Raw genomic sequence first — 22,400 nt, 5'->3', positions numbered from 1 at the left:
TTAGCAATCAATCCTCAGTACCTTCAGACTCATTTCTACAACAAAGTCAAAGAAATTATGCAGCATGAGCATGTAGATGCTCAGGGAGTTGCAAAGGTGCAGAATGGCTCCCTGAGCAGCAGGGACAGCATTTTGGAGAGGGTGCAATGCTCTAAACAGAAGCTAGAGACTGTCAAATTCATCATTCTATGGCAAGCATTTAATTTTTAAATATGTATTTCTCCTTTTCACCCCCTCATCCTGCCCGACGAACAATTCCTCAAACATGGTCATGAACAGTCCCCACCGCGTCTCCTAAAACCCTCTCGCTGATCCCCTCAATTCGAACTTGATCTTTTTGACTCCGAGAAAGTTGTACAGGTCCCCCAGGTGGCGTTGTCGATGCCATTCCAACGGAATCCTTTGCTGAGCAACAAGAGAGGTGAAGACCACAACACCTGCCTTCCTCCCCTCTGTCAGCTCTGGCATTTCTGATACCCCAAAAATTGCTACCATTGGGTCTGACTTGGCCTCTACCCCCATTATCTTTGATAGCATGCTTAAACCCCCCCCCCCCTCCCAGAACCTCTCCAATGTCTTGTAGCCCCAGAACATATACGTGTGATTTGCTGATCCTCGCCACACTTCTCACACTCGTCTGCCACTCCCTGGAAGGACCCACTCATCTTCGCCCGAGTCATATGCACCCAATGCATTACCTGAAATTGAATCAAACTCATCCCTGCACACTAGGAGGTTGATTTTATCCTATGCATTGCCTCACTCCACGCTCCCCAACCTATCTCTTCCGCCCCCTCCCCACAGCTCCTCCTCCCATTTGTTCTTGATCCTCACCACCTCTCCCTTGCTTTCCTAGCCAACCATTATATATCACCAATCCTGCCTTCGCCTCCACAACCGGGAGCAGCAACTGTTCCTGCAGGATATGCTCCCGGCAGCGTGAGAAGCCCTCTCCATTCCTTCTGCGCAGATTCCCTCACTTACATATATCTGAATTCACTTCCTTTCTGCAACTCCACCCTCTCCCGCAGCTCTTCCAGACCTGCAAACCGCCTCCGGATATAGATCCCTCACCAGCCCCACCCCTCTCCACCTCCTATACTTGCCACCCGCCTCCCCTGGTTTAAGCCTGTGGTTTCCACATAACAGTGTCAGCACCGACATCCCCTCCATATTAAACTGGTTCCGCACCTAATCGTGGACTGCACCACCAGATTCACCGTGTAACTCCTCAGTACTAACGGAAGCGATGCTGTCACCATGGCCTTCAGGCTGGTGGACCCTCTACAGGATTCTGCCTCCATCCTAACCCACTCTAACCCCTCTACTGCCTCACCTTCTCCGCATTCACTGCCAAATAGTAATGCAACAGGTTTGGTAGCGCCAACCCTCCTTTCTGCCTTTGTAACAGGTACCTTAACCCAAGGTACCTTCCCCGCCCATATAAACTCCAAGATTGCTGCATTCGGTTTCTGGAAAAAGCCCTTCGAGATGAAGATCGGAAGGGTCTGGATAACAAACCTGAACCATGGCAGAATGTTCATTTTTACCACCTGGCTCCACCTTGCAATGTCAGATGTAGCGTTTCTCATCTCTTAGTCACCCCTAACCTCCTCCAGCAACATTGTCAGTTTCTACTTGTGCATCGTCAACCACTCCCCTGTCACCTGGACCCCAGATACCTGAACCTGTCCCAGCCTATTTTAAATGGCAATGCCCCAAGATTGGCTCCTCGACCCGATATTCAACTTGTAGCCTGAGAAAGCCCCGAACCTCTCTGTTCTGTCCATATCTCTCCCCATATTCTCCAATGGGTCCGACACAAGCAACAGCAGGTCATCTGCGTACAGTGACACCTGGTGTTCCCTCCTCCCACTCAATCCCCAGCTACTCTACTGACCCCCTAAGAGCCATAACCAACGGTTTTATCGCCAGCGCGAACAACAGCGGTGACAGCGGACACCCCTGCCTGCCTCATTCCCCTGTGCAACCTGAAGGTCCGTGAAGTAATCTCATTTGTTCGTAGACTCACCACTGGGGCCACATACAACAGGTGCACCCATGCCACCAACTTTGGACCAAACCTAAACCTTCCCAGACTCTCAAAACGGGTAATGCCACTGCACCCGGTCAAAAGCGTCCATGGAGACCATCACCTCCAGCCTCTGCCCCTTCAACAGGGTCATGATCACCTTTGAGAACCGCGGCAAGCATTTAAATACACCTTCCCTTTTATTTACATCAATACTCATCTGACTGCTTACATTTTTTCAATGTTGCACGTTTTTCTATCAAGCCAAATAGGTCTCGACCACCATGTATAATAATATTCTTTTTTCAAAACCATGTAATTTAATGATTATAATAAAAGTGAGGTAGAGTTGCTCAGAAGCTAGAAATATGAATCTGTTTTTCCCATTGGAAAATGAGAATGAATCTTCAACTAGCTGACTACAGCTTGTCTCGGTGCTGATTGCCAGCAATGTAAAGTTGTAGGCACTATCGGCAATTAACTTAGTATTGAAGAGCAAGACCTGGCCACGGAACACAGTGTATGCAAAAAAGAAGCAGCAGGCGGAAATTCAGTGGCAGATTTCGACAGGTCCTGGCTCCAAATTCCTGATCCTGCATGCCACCATAATTATTGCATTGAAGGATAGCCTAGAATACTACACCCAATCACTGGACCATGGTGCAGAGTTGGAATTACAGAATTCTAGTTACGAGAACTTCCAAATTGAACACAGCCTATAGACTCAAACATTGACAGGCGTCAGCAATTAACCATGTTATTATGGGGAGTCAGTTAATAGTCAGCAATGGAGCGGCTATAGCAGAAAGTTGAGGAGAACTATACATTCGTATCCCTTAGGTGAGGAACGTCCCTCTCAGAACATTGAGAGAGGAAATTTAATAGCAACATGAGTGTGACTCTCCACTGGGAGCACAGTCAGAAAAATACTTTTGACATGGCGAGCCATGTAATACAAACACTATCTTCACCTTTTTTATATGTTCTTGGATGTGGGTGTCACTGGTTGGGCCAGCATTTTTTTGCCCATCAATAATTACCCTTGAACTTAGTGGTTTGCTCAGCCATTTCAGGGGGGAGGAGCAGGTAAGAACCGCATCACTGTAGGTCTGGAGTCCATTTGTGAGAATGAAACATTTATGGGAATATTTCTTTCCCCAACATGGTCCACATTGTAATCAAAAATATCCTCCAGATGAAACATGGAATTTATGTGAGAATCATCATTACTTTCTCACAAACCATCAACAACTGAGAAAACTATCAACTGGCTTTGCACATGCAGATAGCATCACTAAGGATTCTTATTGTTCCAGGTTCCTGTCTATGCAAGATGAATAATTTGTGTCCTTCACGCTAAACACTGATTTGATTGTAATTTTCTTACTCCCCCCAATCCCACTCCTTACTGACTAAATTGACTCATGCAACCATTCACTTATTGAACCAAAATAAAACAAGCCACTAGAGCTCCCTATAGTAACCATACATATTCTTCCACAATCACTCAACATCCAGAGACGTTATGTCAAAGTGTTGACTGCAAAACATTTGGAGAAGCAGTGGCCACACAGGAGGAAAAAAATATATATATTTCCGCTAAAAGGTAAATTTATTTTTCATGAAATAGTTCGAAGTAGAATCTGCAGCAGGAAGTTGTTTAATTTGATTGGTCTTCCCAGTGGTGAAGAGGATCTCTATAGATGGCTTTTGACTTTGCCACTTCTAATATACATCCCCTTTGTTATGGGGATTAAATATTGTGCTTAAGTTCGTATTCAGTCTGCGCGTCAGTTTGCTGACTATGAAATGTTCTGTATTTCTGTTAGTTTGAAAGTGCATTGTATGTTCTGTTCTGTCAGATATGTTCCAGCAAGGGACAACTCCATCCATTAAAATTGCAGATCAGTGGAAATTAGCTATTCATAGAGCAGTAATGGACCATTTCCATCGATTGAAGATATCAGAAATACTTCTCATAGTCATGTGTGAGAGAGCAGTTTTCTGAAAGTGCCTTGTTCTTGTCCATGTGCTGTATTATTTATAACGGTATTACAAGAGAAATAGTGCATCTTGTGGCAGGGTCTTTTTCCCCCCATTTTCTCATTCAACGGTCCTGAATAGATTTCGATAGTAACCAGACCATTTCCTCTTTGAAAGTTTATTAATTACATTGACAGCTATTGCTGCCGTGGCGCAGGTACTGGACCCAGCAAGGTCTCTGCTGCAGTTTCACTCTCAAATTGGGCAGACAGCATGATCAACAAATGCCATAGATACAAAAAGCTAAAACCATTTAGTAAATTTCTTTACAAAATTAGGTGTAATTGCAAAACTGCAAGCATTACTGGATCATAAAAGAACATGGACAGAAATCCAACCACTTTGCAGTCAGTAGGTTGTCAATTAAAGTATTATAATGAGACTGCATGCCTTATATTCTACCACCATTTTAAATTTAATCTTGGCTGGTTAAGTTTTCTGAGCCTCAGAAATCAGGTGGCTAAAGAGCACTTCTGGGTTCAGGAGATAGGTATCTTTCCACATACATGCTGGATTCGCTATACTGGATGCACTAATGCCCCGCAATCAGATACCTTCAAACCTCTCATCTCCCTCCTCTCCTCCCACCAACGCTTTTGATTTTGCCTCCAACGCCTGTAGTATATGTTACAATTATATGAAAAGGCACCAATCACTCAAGGGATTGTGAAAACCTGTTGTGGGTTCATCTCTGCTAGGCACGTGAGCACATATATATTCGGATAGAAAGCTAGAGAACACCAAAGCTGCAGGGCTGTGTGTTTGTGCCCTGCTCCAGGCCAAAGTGAAACTGAGATGGGATCACATGACACACTTCCAAGTGATGGCATGCTGCTATCCCTTAAAGGCACTTTACAACACAACCCTGCTCCCCATCCTGGAACGGCCTTTATTCTCTTCCAGAAGGCTTCCAACTTCTCCCTCCCCACTCATGAAAGATCCTTTTATATGCCCTCTGCTCTGGTCATCATTTTCCTTGTGATCTTCCCCTATTCTGGCCTGCCTCTAGGCCCCTGATCCAGCCTGCGATTTGGTTCTGGATTTCAGTTTTCATCATTGCTTCCCGCTTTCCACCACCACCACCCGTCAAACCTCATTGATCACCCAAGTTCTGCACTCCCTCGGCCGGCCGGCCCTACTCTTCACTTCCCAGTATCAACCTGGTGCCAGAGCCCTACCTCCCTGTCACCCAGATAGTCTCTAGATCTGGCTGCTATGGTGGGAAGCAGACAAAAAATGCTCATTGGGGCCTGCCGGTAAATTCAGCAGAATCTAAGGGAAACCCATTTTTCGAGGTTTACTAACCTCAAACCAGCAGCAAGCCCCTCTCAACCTCCCTATAAATATATCCGTGATTCCTACATTGGGATGGAAGAGCCAAATTTAGTTGCGTAAACTTGGGAACATAGCTGATAGTCTACTAAAATCTGAAATAAAATGGATGTATAGAAGTGCCTCCTGTTTTTCTACTCATGCTTCCACTCTTGTTTCCTCCCCCCTTTCCCTTTGTTCTGTTCCTGTTTAAGTGCTGCTCAGTTTTACATTTTTAAAAAAATTTGAATGTAGAGTTACACCCAGAATAGTAACCTACTTGTTCTTTCCATAGATGCTGTTGACCTGCTGTTTGTTTCCAGAGCTTCCTGATTTTATATCTTATGGAAGAATGGTGTCATGTGTAAGAGATCAGGAAGTTCTTAAAACGTTACAGATTGTGATGTTTCAAGCTTCATACAATTTTGTAGTGCGCATTTTTAGGTGATTTTCTTCATTCACTCTCAGGCACTGGGAAATTTGGATTTATTTCCCATCCCTAATTACCTTGATTGATTGGCTTGCTAGGCCATTTCGAAGGGCAGTTAGAAGGCGGCCCAATGATGTACAACTAGAGTCACATATAGCTTAGATTGGATAGGATGGTAGATTTCCTTCCCTACAATACATTTGTGAGACAATAGGGATTTCACAATAATTTCATAGAATCATAGAATTTACAGTGCAGAAGGAGGCCATTTGGCCTATTGAGCCTGCACCAGGCCTTGGAAAGAGCACCCTTCTTAAGCCCACACCTCCACCTATCCCCGTAACCCAGTAAACCCACCTAATCTTTGTTGACACTAAGGAGCAATTTAGCAAGGCCAATTCACCTATCCTGCACATCTTTGGACTGTGGGAGGAAACTGGAGCATCCGGAGGAAATCCACGCACACGGGGAGAAAGTGCAAACTCCACACAGACAGTCACCCAAGGCTGGAATTGGACCCGGAACCCTGGAGCAGTTAGGCAGCAGTGCTAACCACTGTGCCACCGTGCTGCCCTGGATTTGAACACTAATTCAATTTCTTGAATTATTCCAGATTACCAGACCGGCAACATTGTTCATTGATTTCAAAATCAGCGGTGACAAACTGGACCTGGGCCCTCGGGAGGCCATATTCAGGCTGTCGGACCAGCCGGGGTTGGAAACGGGCACGGAGGCAGATGTTGTAACCTTCGAAGGCGGATCCTGTTCGGGTGGAGATCAACCTCTCCACCCTGTGCCCTGGTGTGGCGGGGGGACCTGCTGGAATTCTTAACGCTTGAAAAGGTCAAATTTGAACTGAGGGGAAGGATAGAGGAGTTCTACAATTCATGGCGTTATTCATTCTGCACTTTCAAGAATTGGATCACATCGAATATTAGGGGGGGCTGGGGGCTGGGAGGGTTGGGGGGACAGGGACCGTATGTGTTATTGGTGACTATGGGTGATTCCTGATTCCTTTTTGTCATTTGTTTATGTTAACATGCGGGCCAATGTCTGGGGTTTGGTGGGAGGGTGGGATCATTGTTATTGATATGGGGATTGACATTACATTCGATACTGATCATTGTTTATTGTTGGGTGTAAATTTGGGAGAAAATATGAAAAAGGAGGAGAATAAATAATATATTTTTTAAAAATCAGCAGTGATATATGCACTGAATATTTCCTATTGATGTCTCCATAGGAAAGATGATTATGGTAATTATAAAGAAAATATTAAATAAAACCACTTTTGTGGTTTCACTCTCTTTGAGCCAACTTGGACTTCATTTGAATCTTCCTCTCAGGATTGGGAATTATGTTCTCTTTATTTTGTGTTTCTCCTAGAAAGTGTTCTCATGATATTTAGCTTGAGTAGAGAGACCTTGGCTGATTCACAATTACTTACTCTGACGCCCCATTACCTTTGCATGATCAACCTGATTTTCTTTAGTATATCTTCAAACACACTTTTTCCTTTGGGGATCAGTCCATTTAATGCTTGTCACAAATACTCCTTCCAAGTCGAACAAGTCCTGGCGTGGGACCTGAACCTGGAGTTTCTGGCATCAGAGGTAGGGTCACTATCACTGTGGCAGAAGACCTCACCAACATAATTGAAGAATAATGAATAATGTACGAGAAGCATACTTGAAGTACTGTGATAAGTTTTGGACACTACATCTTGGGAAGGATATAATGGCCTTGAAGGGAGTGCAGTGTACATTTATGAAGACAATGCCTGGACTCCAAGGAGAGGTTACAGATGCTGTTTTTTACCCCCTGCAGTTTAAAAGATTGAGGAATGATCAAAGTATTCAAGCTATTAGGAGAAACCAACAAAGTAGCGAGAGAGAAACTATTTCAGTTAGTTAGGTATTCGAGGACAAGACCAGATATGAGTCAGACCTTTCAGGAGTGTAATTGGAAAAAAGGTGCTAGAAATTTGGAACACTCTTTCTCAAATGGCAATTGATGTTAGAGCTATTGTTAATTTTAAATCTGAGATTGATAGATTTGTGTTAACCAAAGTAATTGGTTAAGGAACTTCTTCACCCAAAGGGTTGTGAATCTATGGAATTCCTTGCCCAGTGAAGCAGTTGAGGCTCCTTCATTACATGTTTTTAAGGTAAAGATAGATAGTTTTTTTGAAGAATAAAGGGATTAAGGGTTATGGTGTTCGGGCCGGAAAGTGGAGCTGAGTCCACAAAAGATCAGCCATGATCTAATTGAATGGCGGAGCAGGCTCGAGGGGCCAGATGGCCTACTCCTGCTCCTAGTTCTTATGTTCTAATTGAAGAACATGGGGGTTTATGGAGTTGGTCAGCGATCAACCCATGATTTTGTTGAATGGTCAAAACAGACATGAGGGCCGAAATGCTACACCTGTTTCTATGCCACATTTGTCCTCAGCCTAGCCCTTCAGCACTATTTGCAACTGCTACCTGATGCAGAGTGCTGCAGTAATGGAAAATTGAAAGTACAAAGAGAAGCTAAGGTGTTGGAATAAGTAGACATGCATGTTGCTGCCTGGGCATATTGTTTATAATGTGAGGTTTGTTGAGATTCTGTAATCTAAGGTCATTATGACCTAAAACAGGCTCCATTGTGACATAAACTTACCAAAATACAGCTAAGAATCACAATTAGTTTGAGAATTTTATACACAGGCTGATTTTATGGATGGCAGTGTAAATCATAATACTGAGATTTTCTTGGAGTACATATATAATTAACAACGTGTGTGTAATAGAATGATTCCTGCTTTATTGTCAGACAAAAATGCTTTGCGTTGATAATTCCATATTAAAGATAACATGTCATGTAAGTAATATTTCACAAAGAGAACTGTAGATTAAAATATGTTTTGATGTCTAATTGTTTGGCAGTAGTAGTCTATTTGAATGGTTTGGTTCTCACCTTGAAAAATCAGAGTCCAGAATTTACATAGATTACACAAGATATATGGTACAGAAACAGGCCATTTAACGCAACTAATTCATACCACTGTGTATGCTCCACTTGAGCCTCCTTCCATCTTTCCTCATCTATTATTTCAACCCTCCATGCCTTCTCCCTCATATGCTTGTCTAATTTCTCCTTAAATGCATCTATACTATGTACTTCAAACAGTCCCTTTGGTAGTGAATTCCACATTCCCTTTGGGTAATGAAGTTTCTTCTGAATTCCTTATTGGATTTATTGGTGATTATCTTTTATTGATGATCTCTGTATCCACTCTATCAAAACTTTTCAAAATGTTAAAAACCGCTGTTAGATCATGACTCAGCCTTCTTATTTCAAGAGAAAAGAGACCCAACCTGTCAAGCCTTTCCTATTATGTATACCCAATCATTTCTGGTATTATCATTGTAAATCTTTTCTGCACCCTCTCCAGTGTTTCTAAACACGTTTTAATAGTACGGTGTCCAGAACTGTAAGAGTGATCTAACCAAGGTTTGAGACTGGTTCAGCTTTACTTTCCTATTTTCAATTCTATTGCTTTAAAAATAGTCAAGTACTTAGTTTATTTTTTTGATGGGCTTGTTAGCCTGTGGCACAACTTTTAGTGCTTTGTGTACCGTGGGGCAGTGTGGTAGCACAGTGGTTAGCACTGTGGCCTCACAGCACCAGGGTCCCAGGTTTGATTCCCTGCTGGGTCACTGTGCGGAGTCTGCACGTTCTCCCAGTGTCAGCGTGGGTTTCCTCCGGGTGCTCTAGTCTCCTCCCACAGTCCAAAGACGTGCGCGTTAGGTGGCTTGGCCATGCTAAATTGCCCTTAGTGTCTAAAAAGGTTAGGAGGGTTTGTTGGGTTACGGGGATAGGGTGGAGGTGAGGGCTTAAGTGGGTCGGTGCAGACTCGAAGGGCTTCTGCACTGTATGTTCTATGTGCACTTGTGCATTGAGGTCCCTTTGTTCCTCTACCCTCTGAGATTTGCATCTTGTAATAAGAAGTGACCTCCTTATTCTTCCTATTAAAAATAAGGAATATTTATCAGTGTTGAGCTTTGTTTGCCAATTATTTGCCCATTCTGCAAGTTTATTTGTGTAACAGAATCTTTATAGTGCAGATTTAGCCCATTGAGTCTCCGCTAGCTCGCTGAAAGAGCATTCTACCTAATCCCACTCCCCTGACTTATCCCCATAATCTTGTAATGTCCTCCTATAATTTGTTGCATTCTTCCATGCTATATTGACTATCCACCCCAATTTGGTGTCATCTACATATTTCAAAATTGTGCTTTGATTCCAAATTCCAAATTGTTAATGTAAGTTGTGAACAGCAGTGGTCCCAGCTCTGATCCTTGGGGAGCACCACTTCCTACTCTCTGTTTTCTATTTTGAAGCCAACTAGCAATCCATTTTGCCACTTGTCACATGACTCTTCATTCCCTGAACTTAGTCTGTTATGGAGTAATTTGTCAAAGGCCCTTTGGAAATCCAGATAAAGTACATCTACTGTATTACCATTATTTCCTCAGAAATTTAATAAGATTGGTCAAGCAAACTTTTTCCTTTTGAAATTCATGCTGACCATTAATTATTTTTTGTTTCTAGAATTCTTCTATTTTATCCTTCAGGTGAGGATCCAATTATTTTTCCCACTACTGATGTTAAGCTGATTGGTCTGTAATTCTTTGGACAAGTTCTTTCCCCCCCCCCCCCCCCCCCCTTCTTAAATATAGGAATCACATTAGCAGAGTGCATAATTTAGGCTGACACTCCTACACAATAGAGATGCTGCATTGTCCTTCAAACGAGATAACACATGTGTGACTATTTGTGGTTAAGATGTTTTTTAAAACAACTAGTGGCAGTATTTGAGGAAGAGCCTGATATTCTCTTTGCCTATATTTCCCCATCAACCAGCACAGAGCAAGGACAGATGAGCTTGTCATTTATTTCATGACTACCTGTGGAATCTGTGTGCAAAATGGACCATGTGATTGCTGACATAATAATAGTGTGCACACAGAATGCCTGCAGTGCAGAAAGAGGCCACTCAGCCCATCAAGTCTGCATGGCCCTTCAAAAGAGCACCCTATCTCGGCCCACAGCTCCGCCCTATCCCTGTAACCCCATAACCTCACCTAACATGCACATCTTTGGACGGTGGGAGAAAACCTACATAGACGTGAGGGCAACATGCAAACTCCAGGGCTGGAATCGAACTGTGGTCACTGGCGCTGTGAGGCAGCAGCGCTAGCTACTGTGCCACCGTGCTGGGACAGCTGAAGGCATAGCCACCATCATTGGGGCAAAGGAAAGAGTCAGAATTTCATAGTAGTTCATGGTATGTGTAGACCTTTTGAGACATTCCTGAGAAATGTTATATAGATCATAGAATTTACAGTGCAGAAGGAGGCCATTCGGCCCATCGAGTCTGCACCTGGAAAGAGCACCCTACCCAAGGTTAACACCTCCACCCTATCCCCATAACCCAGTAACCCCACCCAACACTAAGGGCAATTTTGGACACTAAGGGCAATTTATCATGGCCAATCCACCTAACCTGCACATCTTTGGACTGTGGGAGGAAACCGGAGCACCCAGAGGAAACCCACGCACACACACGGAGGATGTGAATACTCCACACAGACAGTGACCCAAGCCGGAATCGAACCTGGGACCCTGGAGCTGTTAAGCGATTGTGCTATCCACAATGCTACCGTGCAGTATGGGGCTGTATGATTGCTAGTGATTATATAATAAAAGAACAAATACTCAAAACAAGTGAATTTTCAGTTTTATTTTTAACATATCATCATTACTGACTAGTTTGTTTCTCTGCCCATGTAGTGTGAAACTGCACAAGAAATGACAAGCAAACTTAAAGACCATTCACTGCTGAAGCAAGTGGAATACCTGCAAACGGAAATCATGAAAATGAAGATATGGTCATCCAGCATTACGGAGAAAAGAAATGAGTTGGATGAAAAACTAGTTTCTCTTTCTGATACCATTGAGAGAATAGACAAGAACACAGTTCAAATATCAAGTGATATCACCACAAAACTTTCGGGTGTCAGAACTGACATTCGGCGAATATCTGGTCTGGATTCAGATATTAGTTCTCTGAAAGATTCCTTGCATGGCCTGGAAAACAAGGTGACACATATAGAGAAAACTGCTATTCACAACATAGGAAACTTAATTGCAACCAGTGTTGAGAGAGTCACCCAACTTAAGAATTTGATATCTGGAAATGCAGACATAATTGGATCACTGCAGAAGAAGTTGACGGAATTGAAGGATGAAGATAATAAACTTTCAGACAGACTTTGGAGCCTAGAAAATAGTCGAGCAAAACTTATTAAGGCGATTGTATTTGCCAATGACCTTAAACCTAAAGTTTACAACCTCAGAAAGGATTTCTCTCTCCTCGAGCCACAGGTGAATGATCTTATCGGAAGAATTGGTAAAATTTCTTCTGATTTACTGAAAAGAAATGAGGAACTTGCCAACTTAAGGAAAGAATTAGCTAACTGTACTGAAAATGCAAAAGACATCCAGGGTGCCAAAGATCGACTCAGTCAGGTCACTACTATGGGTCAGTGATCGTAGGGTTTTTTTTTACAGCAAGATAAGAAATTGGAGATTTTAAATATAATTATCCAAAGTTCTATCTGAATTGCATTCTTGTCAAAGTTCTCTTTTTTCGCGAGTATTACTGAGGATATGGCGTTGTGTTACAGTATGGCAAGGCTCATGTTACAAGTCGTTTAATTTCCTTTCTTATGTGATGCTGAAAAACGCACAGATGCGATAAAGCCAAACAAGTGACATTTCCTCAAATGGCAGTAGAAGATTGGAATTCACATGATGCAATATATTTTCTGAACAAATTATGTTTCTTGAAAAAAATAATAAATGTTTTATACCCATGTATTGTGAAGTATCACAGTAGTAGTGATTTGCTTGAAGAATTTCACCAAGTTTGATTAGAAGTAAGTTTAAAATGTACATGTGTATTAGAGCGGAAGGATAATAAGTAATAATCCTGAAAATGAACCATGAGATCCGAGCATGATACTTAATGTCTTCATTTGAAATTCCTCTTCCCATTATTCAAAAGGAAATTTTAATATAAGTGTGCTGGTTTCTCCACTAAAACTGCAGTGAGAGGAATTTCAGGCAAATGTGTTTGGTGTTTGTACACTCTTCCCATAATGCAATATCTTTTGTTGATGATCAAGCTCGAGGTTTTTAGCGTACTTTCTTTATCTTTCTTGGATCTTTTAGCATCATTCACCATTCAGGTCAGACAACCAGCTGGACTGGAGGTGTGCAAGCATGGTTCAGGCTGATATAGACTTCAGCTGAGTCTTGTGGCGATGTGCCTGATATTGTTACGTATTTCCTCAGAATAATATGGTTGAACTAGGGAACTGAACAAGTGGAATACACTGGAATATATGGTTCTCTAGTGCCCTGTGGTATAATATTTTAGAACTTTAGGGCGGCGCAGTGGGTTAGCACTACGGACTCACGGTGCCGAGGTCCCAGGTTCGATCCTGGCTCTGGGTCACTGTCCGTGTGGAGTGCAGCACGGTTCTCCCCATTCTCCCCATGTTTGCGTGGGTTTCGCCCCCACAACCCAAAAGATGTGCAAGCTAGGTGGATTGGTCACGCTAGATTGCCCCTTAATTGTAGAAAAAAATGAATTGGGTACTAAAAAACAATATTTTAGAACCGTGACAAATGGTGGTACGTTAATGACTTAGAAAATACTATATTTATTCTTTATGTACCAATATTATTGATAGTAGTCTTTGCAGTATGTCAAATTGCTTATCTTTAGCACCTGAAAGAGTTGCATTTTTGTGAGTATTCCATTTTAAATTACCTTAAATTGACCCACATTATATACATTACTTATATTATCTAGTCACTACACGACAGCATAAATCATTATGCATGTTGAGTGTAGTATGATCCATTTTGGCCTCCTCCCAAGGTCCCCAGCATCACAGATGTCAGTCTTCTGCCAAATTGATTCACCCCACATGTAAAGAAATGGTTGAAGGCACTGTGTACTGCAAAGACTATGGGCCCTGACAATATTCCAGCAATAGTACTGAAGACTTGTGCTTCAGAACCTGCCGCACCCCTAGCCAAGCTGTTTCAGTACAGCTACAACACTGGCATCTACCCGGCAAGGTGCAAAATTGCCCAGGTGTGTCCTGAACACAAGAAACAGGACAATCCCCCCTCCCCACCCAATCATTCTACTCTCAATTATCAGAAGGAAAGTGAGAGAAGGGGTCATTAACAGCACTATCAAGTGGAATTTACTCAGCAATAACCTACTTAGCGATGCTCAGTTTGGATTCCACCAGCTTCATTCAGTTCCTGAACTCATTACAGCCTTGGGTCAAACATGGACAGGAGCTGAATGCCAGAAGCAAGGTGAGAGTGACTGCCCTTGACATCAAAGCAGCATTTGACTGAGTATGGCATCAAGCAGCTCGAACAAAACTGGAGTCAATGGGAATTAGGGGTAAACCTTCCGCTGTTTGGAGTCATACCTGGCAAAAAGAAAGATGGTTATGGTGGTTGGAGGCCAATCATCTCAGCTCCAGGGCATCACTGCAAGTGTTCCTCAGAGTAGTGTCCTCGGCTGAACCACCTTCAGCTGCTTCATCAATGACCTCCCTTCCATCATAAGGTCAGAAGTGGAAATGCTTGTTGATGACTGCACAATGTTCAGCACCATTCGCAACTCCTCAGATACTGAAGCAATCCATGCAGCAAGGACTGGACAATGTCTAGGCTTTGGCTAACAGGTGGCAAGTAACATTTGTGCCACACAAGTCCCTGGCAATGACCAGCTTCAACAAGAGACAATTTAACCATTGCCCGTTGACATTCAATAAATAGATTACCATCATTGAATCCCCCATTATCAATATTCTGAGGGCAACCATTGACCAGCAACTGAACTATACTGGCCAGATAAATACTGTTGCTACCAGAGCATGTCAAAAGGTGGAAATTTAGCTGCGAGCAACCCACCTCCTGACACCATAAAACCTGTCCAGCATCTACTAGGCACAAGTCTGGAGTGAAATGGAATATTCTCCACTTGCCTGGATAGATGAAGCTCCAACAACACTTGAGAAGCTTGACACCATCCAGAGCAAAGCAGCCCACTTGATTGGCACCCCTTCCCCAAACATTCACTCCTGCCACTGACGAACAGAACCAATTTTACAAGATGCACTGCAGGAACTCATCAAGGTTCCTGAGGCAGCACCTTCCAAACCCACAACCACCACCATCTAGAAGGACAAGAGCAGCAGATACCTGGGAACACGACCCACTGGAGGTTACCCTGCAAATCACTCACCATCCTGACTTGGAAAATCGTCGTTCCTTCACTGTCGCTGGGTCAAAATCCTGGAATTTCTTCCCTGGCAGCACAGTGGGTGGACCTACACCTCAGGGACAGCAGCGGTTCAAGAAGACTGCCTATCACCACCTCCTCATGGGCAACTTGGGGTGCGCAATAAATGCTGGCCCAACCAGCGATGTCCACATCCCATATATGAATTTTTAAAAAATACCTTCAGGTGGTTTTGACATGTGATAAGGTACATGAGAAACAAGAGTAGGAGTAGGTCATGCAATACCTCGAGCTTGCTTTGGCATTCTATAAGATTATGATTGATCATCTACATCAGTTTCACTTTCTCACTCTATTCCCATATCGTGATTGACTTTGTATTGATAAAACGGGCAATCTCATCCTTGAATATACTCGTGTTGTAATATGCCTTTAAAGGATATCAGAAGGAGCTGTACATTCCTACACCTCTGATGTGGAGCATTCTAAAGATTTGCATTTTGTGATTTCTCCTCATGTCAGTGCTAAATGGCTGACTCTCTAACCCAAAACGTAAGGCTGGATTTATTGCAGCCCATCAGAACAGGAAACATAGTGGCTGTGCTTCTGTAATTGTGGAAGCAGCCGCACAACAGTCCCCCCCGGTGGTGGGAAAACCTCCCACAATTAAGTTGGAGGCGGGAACAGGACCATGGGTGAAACTTGCCTGGTTGTTGTAGTTGCCAATTAGATAAATTATTGAGCCAACTGATCCAAAATACAAAATACCCCTGAGCCCACTGGAATTCAGTGGTAACTCAGGGATGACTTGTGAGTGGCTTTCAAATGCCTATGGCCTTTTGGGCAGAATCCCCTTTCGAAGTGCCTGTAGAGGTCCCTGGCTTCAGTCAGGAGGTTGAATGATGAAGCCACCCTCCTGCCCCCATCTCCGTGTCATCCCTTTCCCTCAATCCCTATCCTCCCTTCAACAAGCTGCAGCCTAGGCTTCTCCTTAAGTGCATTACAGGCAGCAGCCACTGTTTCCAGTAGTGTGCCTATAATGGAGAGGTGCCATTTCTGCCCCGGGGTCCTAGATTCCAGGGAGAACCTGACCCTGGCCAGCTAAATGCCTAACCAGCACTTAATTTGGTCAGGTCTCATCCTCGGATGTGAAGCGAGTTTTCCACCGATTCTCCAACTGGTGAGCTGAACTTGCACTAATTACTTTCAATTCTACCAATGACCCTTAGTTAAAGACAGCAATCAGGCAAACAGCCTCTTGACCCCTTGGGACACTTTGTATTAAATATATCAATATAAATATATACACACATGACTGTGTGGCAAAATTTGGCTCCAACTCCATCTACATGTTTGCTGATGGCACAACCGTAGTGGGTCAGATCTTCCGGTGGCGGCCATGGAGGAGTAGGTCGCACATTCGATAGCTCCCGCCTGGAACGGACTTTCGGACTTTTTTTCACGATTTTTCTCGGACTTTATTGGATAGATCAGTGAAGTGGACAATATTAAGAAGGATTCCCTCTCTGATGTATGGTTAATTGGACTAGAAGTGGCCGTGTGAAAAGACTCAGCCCTGATAGAGTGAAGCAGTCGGAGCTGGTACCGTGGCGCAGCATGGCGGAGGGTCAGGACCAGGGAGCAATGGCTCAGTGGTCTAAGGAGCAACAGATGACATTCTTTAAGGACTGTTTCGCTGAGCTGAAAGAGGAAACGTTGGACCCAATCAAGGCTGCAATTGATCAAATGGTATTGAATCAGGCGGCCCAAGGGAAAGCGATACAAGAGATTGAGCTGAAGTTATCCAGCCAGGAGGACTATCTAACCATGCTGGAGCACAAGGTTGAGGTGTTAGACAAGAGAATGCAGGAGAAGCTGGAGAACAGGTCCAGGGGCGAGAACTTAAGAATTGTTGGCCTCCCTGAAGGAATTGAGGGGTCGAATGCGGGAGCATATGTGGCGGGCATGCTGGAGACGTTGATGGGGGCTGGGACATTTTCTCAGCCCCTGGAAGTGGATGGAGTGCACAGAGCCCTCGCAAGGAAGCCTAAGGCGAATGACCCGCCGAGGGCCATGGTGGTGCGTTTCCACTGTTTTTCGGACAAAGAACTCAACTTGCGGTGGGCCAAGAAAGAGCAGAGCAGCAGATGGGAGAACAGCGAGGCGTGCATCTATCAGGGCTTGGGAGCGGAGCTGGCCAAGAGATGTGCTGAGTTCAATCGGGTGAAGGCGATCTTCTTCAAGAAGGGGGTGAAATTCGGCATGCTGTATCTAGCGCGGTTGTGGTTTACGCACGAAGACCGGCATTTTTACTTTGAGACACCGGACGATGTATGGACATCTATCAAAGAAAAGAAGTTTATAAATGTCTCAAAGGATACTTAAGTCTCGAAGAAGTTATGTGGCTGTGGTTCGTAATTTTTGTATTGCCTGAAGCAAGATTGTATGTACTTTTGGGTTAATTATTGGGCTGGGGTAGTGGTTTGAGGGTGCTTTGTTTTGCAGGGATTTGATGCGGAGGGGGGAGGGGGGAGGGGGCCCTGAAGTTGGTGCTATTCTGTGGGAGATTGGGTTTTGTTTCAAGTGATTGTTTCTTCATTGGTTTATATTGATTTCTTTTTACTTGAGGTTGTTTACTTACTGGGGAATGGTACCAGGGGCGGGGGTTATCGGGGTCAGCATGGGTCAGCTGACTCTCGGAAGCGCGGTGGGGGGTGAGCAAGTGCTAAGTCAGTGCTTGACCTGGGGGATTAGATTTTGGGTGCTGTTATGGGGTGGGGGGGGGGGGGGGGAGGGGGAGGCTGCTTTGCTGACAGGGGAGGAACTATTATTGGGGAACAAATGGGAGGTCGGGAACGGCTGCTGCTCAGGGGGGTGCTTGGGGAGGCGGGGGGCTCGGGACTGGCCAAAAAAAGGTTATGGCTAGTCATAATGGGGGGGGGGGGGGGGGGGGGGGGGGGGTGGAGCCAGCCCCCCGTCCAGGCTGATTACGTGGAAAGTGAGAAGTTTGAATGGGCCGGTCAAAAGGGCTCGCGTTTCCGCGCATTGAAAGGGGCTGAAGGCAGACGTGGCAATGCTTCAGGAGACACATCTAAAGATTATTGATCAGGCGAGATTGAGAAAAGGGTGGGTTGGTCAGGTGTTTCATTCTGGGCTGGACTCAAAGACCAGGGGGGTAGCAATATTGATCTGTAAGCGAGTGGCCTTTGAGGCTGGAAAAATTGTGGCAGATAAGGGGGGTAGATATATAATGGTGAGTGGGAAGTTGGAGGGTCTATGGGTGGTGCTTGTGAATGTATATGCTCCGAACTGGGACAATGTGGGATTTATGAGGCGGGTGTTAGGCAGGATCCCGTACTTGGAGTCTAGCGGCCTGATCATGGGGGGGACTTTAACATGGTCATTGATCCCTAACTGGACCGGTCAAAATCCAGGACTGTTGGAGGCCTGCCGCGGCGAAAGTGTTGAGGGGTTTTTTGGAGCAGATGTGGGGGGGTAGACCCGAGGAGATTTGAGTGGCTGAGGGTGAAGGAGTTTTCGTTTTTTTCTCATGTCCATAATGTTTACTCCCATATTGATTTCTTTGTTCTGAGCAGGGCGCTAATTCCGAAGGTGGCGGGGACGGAATATTCGGCGATTACTGTCTCTGATCATGCCCCGCATTGGGTGGATTTGCGGTTGCATGAGGAGAGAGGTCAGCGCCCATTGTGAAGACTAGATGTGGGATTGCTAGCGGACAAAGCGGTCTGTGGGCAGATGAATAAGTTCATCCAGAATTACCTGGAAACAAACAACACGGGAGAGGTATCAGCAGCGACGGTTTGGGAGGCTCTGAAAGCAGTTGTAAGAGGGGAACTAATTTCGATTCGGTCCCATTGAGAAAAGGAGGAACAAGCGGAGAGGGAGAGATTAGAGGAGGAGATACTTCGAGTGGATAGGAGATATGCGGCGGTCCCGGACCCTGGCTCCTGAAGGAGCGTCGGAAGCTACAGGTGAAGTTTGAGTTGTTGACCACGGGGAGAGCGGTGGAACAGTTGAGGAGGGTAAGGTGGGGCGGTTTACGAGTATGGGGAAAAGGCAAGCAGGATGCTGGCGCACCAGCTTCGGGAGAGAGAGGCGGCCAGTGAGATTGGGAGAGTAAAGAATAGGGAGGGTAACATGATCTTGGACCCAGGGAGGGTGAACAAAGTTTTTAAAGAATTTTATAGCAAATTATATGAGTCGGAACCCCCGGCGGGAGCAGAAGGGATGAGACAATTCCTAGATCAGTTGAGGTTTCCAAGGGTGGAGAAGGACCTGGTGGAGGGGCTGGGGGCCCCGATTGAGGCAGAGGAAATTGTTAAAGGACTGGAGGGAATGCAGTCTGGCAAGGCTCCGGGGCCGGGTGGTTACCCGGTGGAATTTAAAAGAAGTTCTCAGAGATGTTGTGACCACTGCTGGTGAGGATTTTTAATGAGGCGAGAAAGAGGGGAATCCTTCCTCAACAATGTTGCAGGCCTTGATTTCACTCATTCTTAAACGAGAGAAGGATCCGGAGTAATGTGGGCTAGATAGGCCAATTTCGCTTTTGAACGTAGATGCCAAGCTGCTGGCTGAGATTTTGGCCACTAGGATAGAAGACTGTGTCCCGGGGGTGATAGGGGAGGACCAAAGTGGATTTGTTAAGGGTAGACAGCTCAATGCTAACGTCCGGAGGCTTTTAAATGTAATTATGATGCCCTCAGAAGGAGAGGTGGCGGTAGCGATGGACGCGGAGAAGGCTTTTGGTCAGGTGGAGTGGGACTATCTGTCGGAGACGCTGGGAAGGTTTGGGTTTGGTGAGAGCTTTATTGACTGGGTGCAATTGCGCTACCAGGCGCCGGTAGCGAGCGTGTGCACCAACCGGCTGAGGTCGGGGTATATTAAGGGACGAGGCAGGGGTGCCCCCTCTCCCTGTTGCTGTTCGCTCTGGCTGTAGAGCTGTTGGCCACGGCGCTGAGACTATCATGGAATTGGCAGGGGCTGGTTCGGGGGGTAGGGGGGGGGGGGGGGGGGGGGGGGGGGGGGTGTGGAGTACCAGGTTTCGCTTTATGCAGACGATCTGCTCTTGTACATTTCGGATCTGGTGGAGGGGATGGGGGAGGTTATGCACGTCTTGGGGAAATTTGTCAGGTTATCGGGGTATAAATTGAACATGGGAGAAAATGAATTGTTCGTGATCCATGCAAAGGGTCGGGAGAGGAAACTGAAGGAGTTGCCGCTTCGGATGGTGGAGAGGAGCTCTCGCCACCTGGGAAATGGGAGGCACTACACAAGCTTAACCTAACCCGGCTGGTAGAGCAAATGGAAGGGGACTGTAAAAGATGGGAAATGATCCCGCTATCGTTGGCAGGGAGGGTATAAACCCTGAAAATGACAGTCCTCCCCAGATTTCTGTTTGTTTTTCAGTGCCTCCCCATCTTCATCCATAAGGCCCCTTTCAAGTGGGTGAAAAAGATTATTTCGGGCTTTGTGTGGGCGAATAAAACCCCGTGAGTGAAGAAAATGTTGTTGGGGCGCAATCGGGAGGGTGGGGTGGTGCTGTCAAACTTCTGCAACTACTACTGGGCGGCTAATATAGTGATGATTAGGAGGTGGGTAATTGGGGAGGGGTCGGCGTGGGAGTGGATTGAGGCAGCGTCATGCAAAGGCCCCAGTTTGGGAGCACCTCTGCCATTCTTGCTGGCCCGTTACTCCACTAGCCCAGTGGTGGTGGCGGCACTGAGGATCTGGGGGCAATGGAGGAGGTATAAGAAGGTGGAGGGTGCATCGGTCTGGACCCCGATTTGCAATAACCACGCACCGGGCAGGATAGATGGCGGTTTCCAGAGCTGGCAGAGAGCAGGAATTAGAAGGATGGGAGATCTATTCATAGAAGGCCGTTTTCCCAGTCTGAAGGCGCTGGAGGGTAAGTTCAAGCTGCCACCGGGGAATGGTTTCAGATATTTGCAAGTGCGGGACTTTCTGAGGAAACAGGTGTTGGCTTCCCGCTGTTGCTGCCATGGGGGATACAGGATAGAGCAGTCTCTGGTACCTGGGTGAGGAGGGGAAGGTGTCAGATGTCTATCAGGAGTAGTTGGAGGCGAAGGAAACCCCGGTGGAGGAATTGAAGGGCAAATGTGAGGAGGAGTTAGGTGGAGAGTTAGAGGCGGGTCTGTGGGCGGACACCCTAAGCAGGGTTAATTCCTCCTCATCATGTGCCAGGCTCAGTCTAATACAGTTTAAAGTGGTACACCGGGCACACATGACGGAGGCGAGGATGAGCAAATTTTTCGGGGTGGAAGATAGATGTGCGAGGTGTACGGGAAGCCCAGCAAACCATGTCCACATGTTTTGGGTATGGTCGAAGCTTAGAGGGTTTTGGCAGGGTTTTACTAAAGCTATATCCAGGGTGATAGACACACGGGTGGTGCCGAGTCCGGAGGTAGCGATCGTTGGAGTGTCAGAAGATCCGAGAGTTCAGGGGGCGAAAGAGACCGATGTTCTGGCCTTTGCCTCCCTGGTAGCCCGGAGACAGATCCTTTTAATGTGCAGGGACTCGAAGTCCCTGAGTGTGGAGACCTGGGTCAGTGACATGGCTCGGTTTCTCAGGCTGGAGAAAATAAAGTTTGATTTGAGAGGGTGATTGCTGGTGTTCTCTTGGAGGTGGCAGCCGATCGTCGACTTTCTCGGGGAAAATTAAAATGTCGGCAGAAGTAGCATTCCGAAGGGGGGTGCGGGTAGGTGCAATATGGTTGAGGGATGTACAGAATGGGTTGGGTGGGAAATGTCCATTTTACCATGTTGATGTTTATGTTATTATTATTGCTTTTGTTATTGTTATAACATTTTTGCAATGACTTCAATAAAAATATATTTTTTTTAAATATCTTTTTTTTTTAAATAATTTTTATTGAGATTTTCACAAAATATCAAAAACAGAAAATATCATTAGCACCCGGCATATCCAATAAACACATGTACACATCTCTCCCCTACACCGAAACAACTCCCCTTCCCTCCCTCCCCTTCCCTCCCTTCCCCCTCCCTCCCTCCCTTCCCCCTCCCTCCCTCCCCCCCTCCCTCCCTCCCCCTCCCTCCCTCCCCTCCCTCCCTCCCTCCCGCCCTCCCCTCCCTCCCCTCCCTCCCGCCCTCCCCTCCCTCCCTCCTTCCCCCCTCCCTCCCTCCATCCCTCCCCCTCC

General features: G+C 45.6%; 1 protein-coding gene across 2 annotated transcripts; it reads left to right on the top strand.

The window, feature by feature from the left end:
• Positions 1-8,209: 8,209 nt before the first annotated feature.
• On the top strand, positions 8,210-12,753 carry LOC119973360 (IKBKB interacting protein). Of its 2 annotated transcripts, XM_038811334.1 has the most exons (3): positions 8,650-8,678; positions 10,413-10,435; positions 11,655-12,753. In XM_038811334.1, exon 3 carries the CDS (start codon positions 11,673-11,675, stop codon positions 12,411-12,413), a length of 741 nt encoding a protein of 246 aa, XP_038667262.1. In that variant the 5' UTR covers positions 8,650-8,678; positions 10,413-10,435; positions 11,655-11,672; the 3' UTR covers positions 12,414-12,753. The 2 variants fall into 2 exon arrangements, with proteins under 2 accessions (XP_038667261.1, XP_038667262.1); XM_038811333.1 differs by lacking the exon at positions 10,413-10,435 and having other exon boundaries at positions 8,210-8,678.
• The last annotated feature ends 9,647 nt before the right edge of the window (positions 12,754-22,400 follow it).

The sequence above is a fragment of the Scyliorhinus canicula genome, chromosome 11 (genome assembly GCF_902713615.1).
Source record: "Scyliorhinus canicula chromosome 11, sScyCan1.1, whole genome shotgun sequence".
NCBI classification, from domain to species: Eukaryota; Metazoa; Chordata; class Chondrichthyes; order Carcharhiniformes; family Scyliorhinidae; genus Scyliorhinus; species Scyliorhinus canicula.
The sequence above is the reverse complement of the archived record's forward strand: the minus strand, read 5'-3'. Positions and strand labels throughout refer to the sequence as shown.

Coding starts and splice junctions, on each gene's coding strand:
- LOC119973360 (XM_038811333.1), top strand. CDS start 8,637: ATGCTTTGCGTTGATAATTCCATATTAAAGATAACATGTCAT. Junction 8,679..11,654: donor TATTAAAGATAACATGTCAT/GTAAGTAATATT, acceptor CTGCCCATGTAG/TGTGAAACTGCACAAGAAAT.